General features: G+C 47.5%; 3 protein-coding genes across 6 annotated transcripts; all 3 read left to right on the top strand.

Annotated features, from left to right (window-relative positions):
- The first annotated feature begins 89 nt into the window (after positions 1–89).
- Positions 90–2,136, top strand: LOC144207026 (uncharacterized). The gene is made up of 2 exons (XM_077732208.1): positions 90–397; positions 1,110–2,136. Exon 2 carries the CDS (start codon positions 1,112–1,114, stop codon positions 1,724–1,726), a length of 615 nt encoding a protein of 204 aa, XP_077588334.1. The 5' UTR covers positions 90–397; positions 1,110–1,111; the 3' UTR covers positions 1,727–2,136.
- A 221-nt stretch (positions 2,137–2,357) lies between these two features.
- On the top strand, positions 2,358–6,368 carry LOC144207028 (uncharacterized). 2 transcript variants are annotated; one of them, XM_077732211.1, is made up of 6 exons: positions 2,358–2,448; positions 2,984–3,128; positions 5,302–5,376; positions 5,455–5,572; positions 5,754–5,825; positions 5,966–6,368. In XM_077732211.1, the coding sequence occupies exons 3-6, from the start codon at positions 5,310–5,312 to the stop codon at positions 6,033–6,035; spliced, it is 327 nt and encodes a 108-aa protein (XP_077588337.1). In that variant the 5' UTR covers positions 2,358–2,448; positions 2,984–3,128; positions 5,302–5,309; the 3' UTR covers positions 6,036–6,368. The 2 variants fall into 2 exon arrangements, with proteins under 2 accessions (XP_077588337.1, XP_077588336.1); XM_077732210.1 differs by having other exon boundaries at positions 2,984–5,376.
- A 352-nt stretch (positions 6,369–6,720) lies between these two features.
- On the top strand, positions 6,721–12,244 carry kiaa1191 (KIAA1191 ortholog). Of its 3 annotated transcripts, XM_077732206.1 has the most exons (9): positions 6,741–6,815; positions 7,616–7,643; positions 7,744–7,889; positions 8,018–8,208; positions 8,523–8,637; positions 8,785–8,912; positions 10,614–10,777; positions 10,875–11,047; positions 11,385–12,244. In XM_077732206.1, the coding sequence occupies exons 3-9, from the start codon at positions 7,862–7,864 to the stop codon at positions 11,588–11,590; spliced, it is 1,005 nt and encodes a 334-aa protein (XP_077588332.1). In that variant the 5' UTR covers positions 6,741–6,815; positions 7,616–7,643; positions 7,744–7,861; the 3' UTR covers positions 11,591–12,244. The 3 variants fall into 3 exon arrangements, with proteins under 3 accessions (XP_077588333.1, XP_077588331.1, XP_077588332.1); XM_077732207.1 differs by having other exon boundaries at positions 6,721–6,815; positions 7,616–7,889; positions 8,526–8,637; XM_077732205.1 differs by having other exon boundaries at positions 6,721–6,815; positions 7,616–7,889.
- Positions 12,245–12,259: the final 15 nt, after the last annotated feature.

Raw genomic sequence — 12,259 nt, 5'->3', positions numbered from 1 at the left:
AAACCAAAAGTAAGCAAGGGAGAGGAGAGACAGAGAGAGAGAGAGAGAGAGAGAGAGAGAGAGAGAGAGAGAGAGAGAGAGAGAGAGAGAGAGAGAGAGAGAGAGAGAGAGAGAGAGAGAGAGAGAGAAGGAGAGAGAGAACGGTGAAAGCGTGTCGGAGGAGGGAAGACTGGGGGGAGGTGGGCGTGGACAGGATAAATCTGCATTCTGCCTCTGGTCAGAGGCGGCGGTGGCGACAGCAGAGCCAGCTCCAACCGAGCCGGCCAACCAGCATCTCACCTGATAAACAAACACAGGGCTGAGAGAGAGAGAGAGAAAAAAGAGAGAAGGTGCCACATTGACATTTCACATCCACGCTGCACAACGGGAAAGCTAGGAAACAAACGGCTGGAAGCAGGTGAGTGAGAAAATATACGTCCTGCTCGCATCCTTTTCTTTCTCTTCTCCTCCTTTCTACATGTCATGTATCATCATGATAGTTGGAAGGTAGAAAGACCGCTCGCCGTGGAGGTGCCTTCTAAATTTAGCTACACCTTGGGGGAAACTGCCAGAGGTTGCCATTTTTCTTTGCCTTGCTCTATTTTGGGGATGGAGGAGGAGGAGACTAAAATATCATTTGGGTTACACTCTGGGCTGGGCTGCTCATAAATAGAGACGGCGGGAGACATTCTCAACACTTGACTCCTCCTCTTTTCCTTTGTTTACATGCCTTCTGCTGCGTGCTGCCGCTGGTGGCGGCGCAATTATCAGCACGCTCCTTTCATTCTTCATTTCTCCATGTTCAACGGAGATTCAAGAGATCTTGATTTGTTTGGAGGCACAATAGGCGCCGGTCAAAAAACAAAGTCACAGGCCCGCAATTGCTAAGAAAGGGATGGTATCTCTCGATTGAAGACTAACGGTGGTGCTAGAGTGGGAAAGCATTCGGGTGGACAAAAAGGAATTGCTTCATTCCGGTTTTGCGATACGATGGGACCGCTACTTACCAAAGAAATTCTTTCCCAACATGCATCAGACCAGCTCACCACAAACGCTTGACTTGATGTTTACGATCGGCACGTATCTGTTTTGGCAATAAACACGGGCCGGTGCCTTGTGCTCTCCCTCAGCCATGCGGCCGCCATCCGCAACGCTCTCCAAGGGAGGAGCGCTCCTGCCCACCATCACCGAGGAGGTGGCGGCGGCGGCGGCGGCCAAAGATCGCAACCAAGTCAAAGATGGCCACGAGGCCAAGGCGCGACGGCTCTCTTCTGACGATTACCTGCTTTCCATCTGCCACCTGGCCCACCCCACCTTCCCCGCGGGCCACGTCCAGGCCGGCCCGCCGACGAGAGCGCGCCCGTCGCGTCTCAACCGTGGGCAAAAAGCCCGGGACGACGGGGTCCAGCGCCGCCGACAATCGGGCGCCACCGACCCGCTGGAGTACCTTTTCGGACGCCAGTCCTACCCGGGGCAGGGCGACCAAGGGCCATCGGAGGGCGAGCGGGAGAAGCTCTCCCTCGCCGTCCCCCGCGCCGACATTTTGGGTCACCCGAGGCCTCGCCGGGTCCCGGGCGGCTCGGCGCCGACAGGCAGGGCGGGAGAGGACGGCGAGGCCAAGGGGGGAGGAGAGGGGACACCCGGCAAGAGTGCGTGGCTGCTCTCGCAGTGGATCTGGGACTGCAGGTCGGCTTGGAGGGAAGGACGGATGAGAGCCTGCGTGCTCCCGGTCATCACGGAGATATAGAAGCGCCCGCCCGGTCCCAAGGCGCCACTCGCGGACGGAAGGATGGACGGACGGACAGACGGACGGACGGAGGGACCGAGGCTCTGCTTACCTAACCGCCGTCTGAGGCTATTTCATGGACATGCCAAAATATCTCTCTACATATGTGGAACGATTTATATATGTGTGTGTATATAGTATGTGTGTGTGTATGTTTATATATACATGTATATATGATAAATGCATTTAATTCCATTGATGCTTTCAAATAGGAGGAATGGGATTGGTTTTTTCCCCTAATTCCCATTTTGTTGACTCATTTCCTTTAGCAATATCGTCAGATAATTGTTATCTTTGCCACCCCTATCATACACTATCATTTGAAATGTGTAAAGGTTTTGTTGAAGTATTAAAGAAATGATGTTTGATAAGGGAACGCTTGGTCCTTTTTCAGGATTCTTGATTGTTTTATTGCACAGAAGAAGAAAAAAAAAAGCTCTTTGATTGCTCCGGGTGACAAAAATATTCCCACAGCACATGAAATTTGGCAAATTTCATTTTTGGAAAAGCCGTGTCAGGCAGGCTGCAGCCACGCCGTCAACCCCCGTTGCTATGGTAACGAGTCTGGGCTCTTCCTGCTTCCGATTGGCCTCGGCTGCAGAGGCGGAGTGGACGCAAGCCAGGAAGCGGAAGCAGGCGACCACGGGGAAGAAGAGCTGCTGCCGCTGCTGCCCAAATTCCAGGTAGTACTACTACATTCGTGGCCTTTTTTCAAAATGACCAAAAAAAAAAAACATCTCACAAAGTACGAGCAAGAATACAGCAAGTTCATTGAAATGAACGCGGGGGAGACGCACACCGACGAAAGGCAAACATAACCAAGACACCAAACACTTGAAATACACGAACAGGGTCAGAGTTTGATGACAATAACCAACACTTGGGTGGGTCACACTGGCCACGCCCGGGAGAAGGGAGCTACAGGGGGGGGGGGCGCATCCCTCTCTTTATAGATTGGAAAATATGGGATATGCTTAGCACTGTTTTCAGACGAGCAGATGAAGAGAAAATGTTATAGTGCTATCGACCACTAGAGGCCAGGCTTTCATGTGATTCGGGCAGACCTTGAGCTGGTTGATGGTGACCCCTTGGGAAACCATCGCAAAGCATTGGAGACAGTGTAGACTGTAGAGTTTCAAAATCACACTCATTTGGAATGCACCGCTAATATTCCAGAAAAGTCTTTCCTTGACTTCAATCGTTTCTTGTGGATTTCAGAGAAGGCTAAAGTGGAAACTCTGGCAAAATTCTTTGGGATGCTGTAAGGCTCAGGGTCACAACTTACAGCGGGATGAGCTAACATGAAGGACGTTGGCCGCTGATCTGCCTCCTTCTGGCTGACTGAAGGAAGGAAGGAAGGAAGGTAAGTGAGGTGACAGTGAGAGAGAGGTAAGTCATCTCTTTTTTTTCTTCTTCTCTTTGTTGCCATTGGGGGGGGGGGTGCCGTGTATCCATCGCGACGGCAGAATGCCAACCAGTCTGAAATGGTCACTTTTTGGGGGCTTTTGCCAAGAAAGCGCACCTTGTGGAGAAGCGCTACCAATTTCCTCATCCGCAGTTATCGGGGTATGACGACCATTTTGTCCAGTCAATGATGATGACGACAAAGCCTATGTCCCATTAGTATTATTATTATTATTAAGACTTTTCTAGTCAAATGAGAAGTGCAACTGCACAAGGCCTTCTCGGCGGTGGAAGATGGTGCTGACGTAGTGACTTCCTGCGCTTTGGGGCCTGGCTACTGTCACACTTTTTGCTTTTGTGTGCCTCAAACAACTTCCTGTAATAGCCACCCCCAGCCTTCCCTCTACAAGTGGAAATGTCACATTCATTTTGGACATTCCCCCTCACCCCCGGACACCATTTTTTCTAGTCATTCCGATTGTGAAAAAAGTGCCACATTTGGTTCCTGTGCCACAATGCAGACGTCACTTACCAGCGCCTACTCAAAAAGCCACGGAAAGGAGGCGATTTTCAGATCAATCGTGAAATATTTAGCCCAATTAAGTGGCCGTCAGTCACATGAGTCCAAAATACACCCGGAAACTTTCATCTGAAATATATATGAGCTCTCCATTCCTCCTAAAGACAACAAACCTTCACAAGAGGCTTTTGCTCACGCGGTGCTACCTCCACATACCAACGAGCATTTGGAGATAGCAGTCAAATTTGAAGCAAATAATCATCTCTAGATACATACGAGACAAATTTGGAGGAGGCGCGAGAAATCCAAGGTGGCCAAGACATGAGAGGTGGTGCTTTATCGTCTTAGCGCACGTCGGCTTTTTTTTTTGTTCTTGCCGCCGCGTCTCTTTTGTGTAGAACAGATATCTACGAGCACTGGCCGGACCACTTGCTATGTGTTACTTTATTAATAGGTGGCCAATTAGAAGCCATGAAATACATTTGGCTGTTAATGTGCTAATTATGCTAACAATAAAAACTATGCCTCGAGCAATTTGCCATTTGTCAACGTGACAAGAGACAGTGGTCATGTCATTTCACGCTATTCCATTCATCACTTCCTTATACTATGTCGCTTCCCGGTTCACATGGGGAGAGAAACTATAACGCCCCCCCCTCCACCACCACCTCCAAAACAAAACAAAAACTCACAGGGATTTCCCCTTCCCCAGAAACGAGACTCAAAAGCAAAACTGCTGACGTCTCGCCAGTCTTTTGATCTGCTTTTATAGTAAATCTTCGACAATCAGAAAAAAAAAAAAGCCCATTTGAAAGGCTTGCCGAGATCAAATGGTTTCTTTGAGTTTACCATATTTAAGACTGTGATTTTTGGACGATAAGTCGCATCCGTGTATAAGTTGCACCAGCCAAAGATGATTAAATATAAGTCACACTGGAGTATACGTTGCATTTTCGGAGGTCATTTTTGTCATTTATCCCAGACAAAGAACAAATGTTCGAGACTAAAAATAGAGAACAACGGGGAAAATAGACAGCTGTTCATGTGACATCAATTATTGTTTGGATAACTCTAGCCTAATAAACACAACATGACCATAAATATAATATATTTATAAACTCTACTCGAGTATAAATTGCAGGGCCGATGACAAAAGTGTGAATTTATAGTCCGGAGAATACGGCACATGTATTCCAGTCACGGTTTCAAATGTCCTATTTTTCTGAGGAGTATGGTAAAAAAAAAAAAAAATAGATATATAAACGTATAGTTTAGCTAATATAAATGACCAAGAGGAAAAAAAAGACAAAAGATTATTTTGATCATAAACTTTACGGATGAAATTGAATGAGAACATCAATCAGGGCTGCAAAAAGGCGCACGGAAATACAAACACCATCAGGGGGAAGTGGTTGAGTGACTGGGTGAGTGAGTGAGTGAGTGAGTGGGTGGGTGAGTGAGTGGGTGGAATTTGTCTTTTATTTCGTTTTGCTTTCAAAGTTTCACTTTCCAAGATTGCGTGGAGGAAGACTTTGTGGCTTTTGCAAGCCTATAAAAGCAGGCTGGCAGTGTCAATTTGACACAAAGACCTTTTGTCCATCCTCCTTCCAAGTGTCAGCCATGGATAGCACCCTCAAAGTGGTTTTTCTCCTGGCAGTGGCCGTCGTCAGCGTGTGTGCGGCTCAACGTAAGTTCCCACGCCGGATTTGATTCTATCACCTTGAAAATGTATTTTAGTAAGCCTTGCTTTTGCTCTCCTTTCTAGTGAGTAAATCCCAGAATTGCCTGTGTCAAGGTGATGCCACTGTCCCCAGGTCCAAATTTGACATCAAAGACCTGACAATCTACCCGGCAACCATTTTCTGCAAGAAAGTGGAGATCATGTAAGTTATTATTATTATTATTATTATTATTATTATTATTATTATTATTATTATTATTATTATTATTATTATTCGAATGATTTGGTGACCGTTGAAGATGCATCAAAAAAAAAAAAGTGTGCCGCCATTCTCATAGCATTTGTGACTTGTACAAAAGGTTCTTTCCTGCTTCTATTTTCAGTGTCAACACAAAAAATGGCTCCTATTTCTGCTTGAAGCCCAAAGAAGTGACACGCATCATCACAAATCTCCAGTAAGTGCTTCTCGTCATCAAGCAAACGAACAGCAGCACACCCAAAATAGAGATATGGAAAAAAAGCCCCAAATTGCCCAGATATTTTCAAATCTTCACATGTATTTTTTTTGTTGTCTCCTTTGTGCCACGTCTTTTAGGAGGCGTAAGACCACCTTAACCTCTGATGCCCCCCCGGTCACACTCCCTACCAGCAGCAGAAAAATCTAAAAAGCTCCAGTCAAAATCCCCCAAATTCAAGAGAGATCACATGGACCAAAACAATGTGAATGGCTTTAATACTGTTTTTGTTTTTTGTAATGTAACGTGCAGTTGAAGTATTGTAATACACTGTTTTTATTTTATTTTGCTTGACGATGTTGGCTACACCTTCAACGAATGGACAGACAATGTGGCGTGCTCATTCAGTCTGGCAAAAAAGCACGGCACCCGTGGAAAACCCACGGCAGAATTGTGACCTCGGAATGCCAATCAGCCGTGTATCCACCGTGTCACTTTGTCAAATCAATAATATTCATCAAATAAAAGAGCCAATGGAGCCAATTTTCTGTTTAAAATCATTCAATCACAAGCTCCAGCACCCCGCGACACTCCTGGCGAAAAGCCGCACAGAAGACGGAGAGAAAAAAAAAAAAAAAGTTCTCCCTGATAGAGTGCCTGCCAATGACCGGTACATATATCTATCTATATATATAGCTATGTCCAATTTGCTTCTTCATGTTGAAAATTGGATTGGGCGTGTAGCGCCGTCAACGGCGGCCAGTAAGTCAACTAAAGTGCTCCGTCGGGCCGCTGGTGCCAAACTCCAGCTGAGCTTTGGCGCCCCCCATATCAAGTGTTTGTTGCCTCGGCCGACACTCGGTGACCTCGTCAAGCGGGATCAAAAGTCACGGACGAGCAAACACGCCGCACTCTTTGTCCTCTCGCCCGCTCAAATGGGACAGAAAAGAAGGCACATTTCCATTTCCAGAGGATCCAGACCAGCGGCAGGTTAGTGATTGCCATTTTATTCCTCCTACGTCGTATACTGCCTCTCCCCAATCCACATATACGTATATACATATTTGTCATTGGCACCTTTATATGACTGCTTCAAATGTATTTGTCGCCCTCGGGTGACATGTCGGAGGCCCGTCTTCGGTCCACACCAAATGACAAGCCAGGGACTTATTCATTTGACCGCTATTTGATTTCTATCTCATGGTGTCTAATGACGGGCACTTTGATTGGATATCCATTTGTTACAGAGCGTTATGAAATACAATATCTTGGATTTCGCAATTCAGCCCACAAAAAAGAGGCCTTTTTTTTTTAAATCATTCGATAAGTTCCCACAAGCGTTCCTGTGGCCTTTCGGTATGTCGGATCCACGTCGTGGAATATTAAAGACGTTAACAAAAAAGGGGGGTTTGGCTTGACCCTATTTTTCGCACCAGCAAAAGAATACACAGTCAAGTGGAAATAAAGAGATATATATATATATATATACAAATGACATTTTTTGGGGAGGGCAATTTTTTGGTCTTATCCGAAAGCAAGTACAAACAAATGTTAACGTAACAACAAGCTAAATAGAGATTTCAAATGACTATAGTTTCAAAGGGGAAAAAACAACATCATTTGCAATTGGGGGTCTGAAAAGAAAGAAAAAAACACAAAAGAATGTGCCTTATAGTCCAGAAAATACGGTAAGTCCTCTCTCTCTCTACTCAGTCCTTGCCAACCCACCTACTCCTTTCAATCCCTCCCTCCTTCCCTCCCTCCCTCTCTCCTTTGCTCTATATTTGAAGGTGGACAGAAACTGGACACCACTGCGAGGTAAAGTCAAGCGAGTGTGTTGGGTATGTTATTCCCCACGACCTAGATAGCCAAAGAAATCTCTTGTGGACTGCGCCTAAATTTGCCCGCACGGGCGCAGAGCGAACGTCGAGTCGGGCTTCCTCGGTCCGCTCGGCCCGAGGAGACGCCAGCCGGAGCCAAAGGAAGGCGGATCGGGTGGAGCCGGCGCTGCTGACCTGGTGTGACCCCGTGTCAAAATGGCCTCCACACCGGGCGACGTGCCAGGTAGTCCAACTGGTAGACATGTGTCAAAGGGAATGACTTGGACACTTTGTACGGTGACCCCAATGACCCTCCCCAAATGCTGCTGGAATAGACACTAAATTGGCGGATTGGCGTGTTTTCACCACTAGCCGTAGAATCGGGATCGTCGGCCGGGCTCTTCGGGGCGCTGTCGTCTCCCGTGGGACTGACCCGCCACAACATGTGCTACGACGAGCAAATGGAGATGGCCATGCATTCCCCGCCGGAGGACTTTGCCTCCCCCCACGCTTTCTGGACGGACCCCGTCATCCCCAGACACCCCTTCAGGAAGATGCCACAGGTAGCTTTCACTTTGTACACCCCTTCAGGAAGATGCCACAGGTAGCTTTCACCTTTCACTTTTGTTGTTGTTGTGCACGTGGTCACTGGCTTTGCCCCGTACAAAAGTACTAACGAGCTACGTTTAGGCAGCTGCTTGACTTGATGGAAACACAACACAAAGTTGGGTTTTTTTCACTGAAAGCAGAACAGATGATTGGCAGTCACATGGTGAAGGCAGCACCTTGCTTGTTTTGAGACAAATGAAAGGTCACCCGGAGGCTTTGGCGTATGCCGCCGCATTTCATTTCCTTTGCTTGTGTCACCACCCGCCAGCAGGCGAATGTGAGAAGCGGGCAGGTGACCGGCGCGGAAAGATTGGAGCCCGGCGGCTCTCCCGTTCCCGTCCTCAAATCCAAAGCCAGCTCCTTCTTGAGCTCGCTCGCCATAAGTAAGTTCTGAGATGAGACCGTCGCTCGGTCTCCCCGCCCTCGCCTTCCGTGGATAACGTTGTCCGTGTTGACCCCGTGACCCCAGCGACATGTACACGATGTGCAGTTGTAGCGGGCCTTTGTTTGCAATTGGAATGTTATCGCAGAACAGAGCCAGGAGAATCTCCAAACCTTTGAGCACCAGGCGGGCCTGATTGATACCGGTTATAAACCCCACAAGGGCCTCTCTGCCGAGGACACTTGCTTCCACCGGCTGGCGGATGGAACACACCCCGTGAGTATGGGATTGGGGACTTATGGATAGGTGAGCCAGGAAATCTTTTTCCTACATGCAAATGTATCCTTGGCACGTCCAAACGTATCCGCCCTCTTTGGGATGTCGCTTTTGTTGCTGTATGCAAATTTGATAAAGGCCAACTGGGGTTTGGGGAGGGTGCTGGAGCCTATCCCAGCTGACCAGTCAATCTTGGGGCACAAGGAGACAAACAACCATTCACTCTCCCACTCATACCTAGGGGTCATTTTTATAGTGTCTAATCAGCCTACCATGCATGTTGTTGGAATGTGGGTGGAAACCAGAGTACCCGGAGGAAACCCACGCAGGCCCGGGGCGAACATGCAAAATCCACACAGATGGACACGACCCGAATTTGACACCCAGCACCCCGGAGCTGTGAGGCCGACGCGCTAACCACGCGCCACACCGGGCCGCTCCCACTTATAAAAATACCCCCCAAAAATACAAAAATGACATAGTTCAACTGGAAATGTCATTACGTGCCATCCTATCTAACTGTGGGAGTTATATAGAAGAAGAACAAAAATAAGACCAAAAAAAAAAAAAACCCTAACCTTTCGTGGTAAACACATTATGCAACTGGCTGGTTGCTAGGCAACGTGTGATATGATCGCTTCAACCCTTTTATGAGCTCACTGGGCGACGCTAACTGTCACAGTACCACCGCTCGCATTTGTGTCGATACCCTTTCGAATCATGGGAGTAATAAAGAAGGCAAACGTCAGGGAACGTCAAAAACACATCCTTATAAAAAGGTAGGTCCATTTCAATTCTTTTGAGAATCCAACGATGGGATACATTGAGACGAATGAAGCAGGCCGCGCAGTTGTTGTTTTTTTTTAATGTGCGTGCGTGTGTGCTACTGACGGTCAGAATGGAGGCTACATCGCCCATAAATGGCACATTTGGCAAAATGTGCACATTTCGGGCTCAGTTGGGAGCCATCCTCGTGGATATTGTCAAGTGAGTCAAGCCTTTTGGGGGAATATTCGTGTATAGTTGACATGTAGCATGGTTAGCTTGCGTTGTAGCCAGCTAGCTAGCTAACTGTTATGCGACACTAATGGCCAGTTTGATTGACGAATACGTCCTTTCGTGTCCACATATTCCCATAGCTTTTATGTGGAAGATTAATATTCCTTACTTTTAGTGTATTCAACGGATTCGTCCCACTTCAATATGAGGGTTAGAATTGTACTCGTGGCACCTAAAGAAGTGTTGATTTTATCGGATTGTACTCAAAAAGCAACCAGCCTAAAGCATTTGACATCGCGTGATCACATGACTTCAAAATGTCAAAGTTTGATAAACGTTCAGTTTAGTTGAGTAATACTGGTATGGCTCGGCCAACAATCCAATTTCATGACATAATAATCTGATACATTACTGACTGTTCATTTTCATAGAGAACATGATCAAAACAATACGCCCATTTTCCGGGACAGGTGATTGGTCCCGAGGAAATGTCATGCCTTCTGACGTTATCAACAGCTTGCGCAGAAAACGTGCATGCAGGACTATTGGCTCAGTCGTGGATCAATGATTAATCAACAAGATGCCAGCAAAACTCCAATTGTTGTTCTTGGATGCCACATCTTGTATCCTGCTAAAACATCCATGGAGGAAACCTTTTTTTTTGTTTTCTTGTCTTTTTAATCTTTGATATTTGCCTGGCAGAAGCTGAGAATGACCATCGGGGACTTCACGGAGGACAGGCCTACATCATCAGCACAATCCACCCCGAGCGTCACCCCCTGCGTCACCCCCTCGGTCACCCCCTGCGTGACGCCGTCCGTCACCCCCTGTGTCAGTCCCCTGGCTTCACCCGCTGTCGTTCGCAGGTAGGCGCCACATTGCAGTGGCCGTGCTTTGCGTCTAAAAGTGTGTCCCGCTTTCTGACTTGGCCTCGACGTAACACCCCCCCGGGCCGGATTTCAGGAGCTGGTTCCAGCGGAATCCTCTTCCCTTTCTCGCGGCGGGGGAGTCCATCGGTGCGAGCCACGCCGCAGACATGGGTGGAAATCAGGGAGGAGAGGACAGGTGGAGCTTCTTTGGAACTCGCTCTGTGGTACAGAAGTCCCCCACTCACCCAGGCTCCGAACCCAACACAGGTGAGCCACGCGTGAGTCCAGCTGGCTCCGTTTAATACGTAGAAATGTTGGTGTGCAACGGACGTTGGTGATTGAACTTCCCACGCGTGGTTGCTATTTTGCCTTTGGGAATGTCCAATCCAAACAACATTCATTCGTGTGTGAAAATGCCCCAATCAATCATCACTGGTGACATCATTTTCCAATGTCGTCAGGGGAATTGATCCAGGGTTGATCTCAAAATACGTACTAGAGTCGTACCTCTACTTAGGAATGAAATGAATTCCCTAACCCCATAATGAACCCCCCCAGCCTAATCACCGAAGCCCCCTTTCCTCCCCCTCTGCCCTCCTTCCAGGCTTTTCCCTTCAGTCCTACTTTGGCCTGCAGAAGTCCTCGACCGTTGCGGGCACGGGCGGCCAGGACAGCCTGTCGGTGGGCGACGGCGCCAGCTTGATGCCCCCCAAAATGGAAATTTCCGCCATGGACCCCAAGCGAGTGTCCCCGCGGCCACACAAACTCAAACCCCGGGACATGAACGTCTTGACGCCTTCGAGCTTCTGAGCAGACGCGTAACGTTTCCGCGCAAGTCCTCCCTCCCGCCCCCTAGCTTCCGTCGTCCCTTTGGCAGACACCCCCCCCACCTCGTATCAGTTTCCCTTCAAAGTACAAAATTGTACTTGATTTTTTTTCTCTTTGGGTTGTGGACCCCCTAGATCTCAATTCTTCCAATGAATTAGGTCCAAATACAAGCGGTCGTGTGCATAAAGGTCCATTTTCAGTCACGGCATGAGATTGACGTGTTGAAAAGCTTGCGTGTTTTGTTAGGAGGAGGTGACCGGTGACATTGTTGTTTTCTTTAGCCTTTTTTGTTTGTTTGTTTGCCAAAGCCTGGAGAAGTGTTTTTCATTCTTAAATATTTGGCTTTGCATTACTTAACACATTTAACTCCAGACCTGAAATCACATTTATATTTCAATTTGTGTTCTCTCTTAGTTCATATTCTGGCTGTATGGTGTATGTTGAACTTGCTTTTGGATAGACACACTAAAACAAGAGCTACAAAGCATTACAGTGGGTATTTTGCTTCAGGTTTTGTATGATTCATTTTGTCCTTAATGTTGTATTTTGAAAATCTTGACTTGGTTACTTTATGTCAAGGGAGAATTGAGACTCCCACTTGCACGTGTAAATAAATCTCTGTAGAAAAAAAAAGCATGCCATTGTCAACTC

Source organism: Stigmatopora nigra, chromosome 14 (genome assembly GCF_051989575.1).
Source record: "Stigmatopora nigra isolate UIUO_SnigA chromosome 14, RoL_Snig_1.1, whole genome shotgun sequence".
NCBI lineage: Eukaryota > Metazoa > Chordata > Actinopteri > Syngnathiformes > Syngnathidae > Stigmatopora > Stigmatopora nigra.
The sequence above is the reverse complement of the archived record's forward strand: the minus strand, read 5'-3'. Positions and strand labels throughout refer to the sequence as shown.

Excerpts from the sequence above, each read along its gene's own strand:
- LOC144207026 (XM_077732208.1), top strand. The coding sequence starts at position 1,112 with ATGCGGCCGCCATCCGCAACGCTCTCCAAGGGAGGAGCGCTCCTGCCC.
- LOC144207028 (XM_077732211.1), top strand. The coding sequence starts at position 5,310 with ATGGATAGCACCCTCAAAGTGGTTTTTCTCCTGGCAGTGGCCGTCGTC. Across the intron at positions 5,573-5,753 it reads TGCAAGAAAGTGGAGATCAT|TGTCAACACAAAAAATGGCT; the intron begins GTAAGTTATTAT and ends TTCTATTTTCAG. Across the intron at positions 5,826-5,965 it reads CGCATCATCACAAATCTCCA|GAGGCGTAAGACCACCTTAA; the intron begins GTAAGTGCTTCT and ends CACGTCTTTTAG.
- kiaa1191 (XM_077732205.1), top strand. The coding sequence starts at position 7,862 with ATGGCCTCCACACCGGGCGACGTGCCAG. Across the intron at positions 7,890-8,017 it reads CACACCGGGCGACGTGCCAG|CCGTAGAATCGGGATCGTCG; the intron begins GTAGTCCAACTG and ends TTTCACCACTAG. Across the intron at positions 10,778-10,874 it reads TCACCCGCTGTCGTTCGCAG|GAGCTGGTTCCAGCGGAATC; the intron begins GTAGGCGCCACA and ends GCCGGATTTCAG.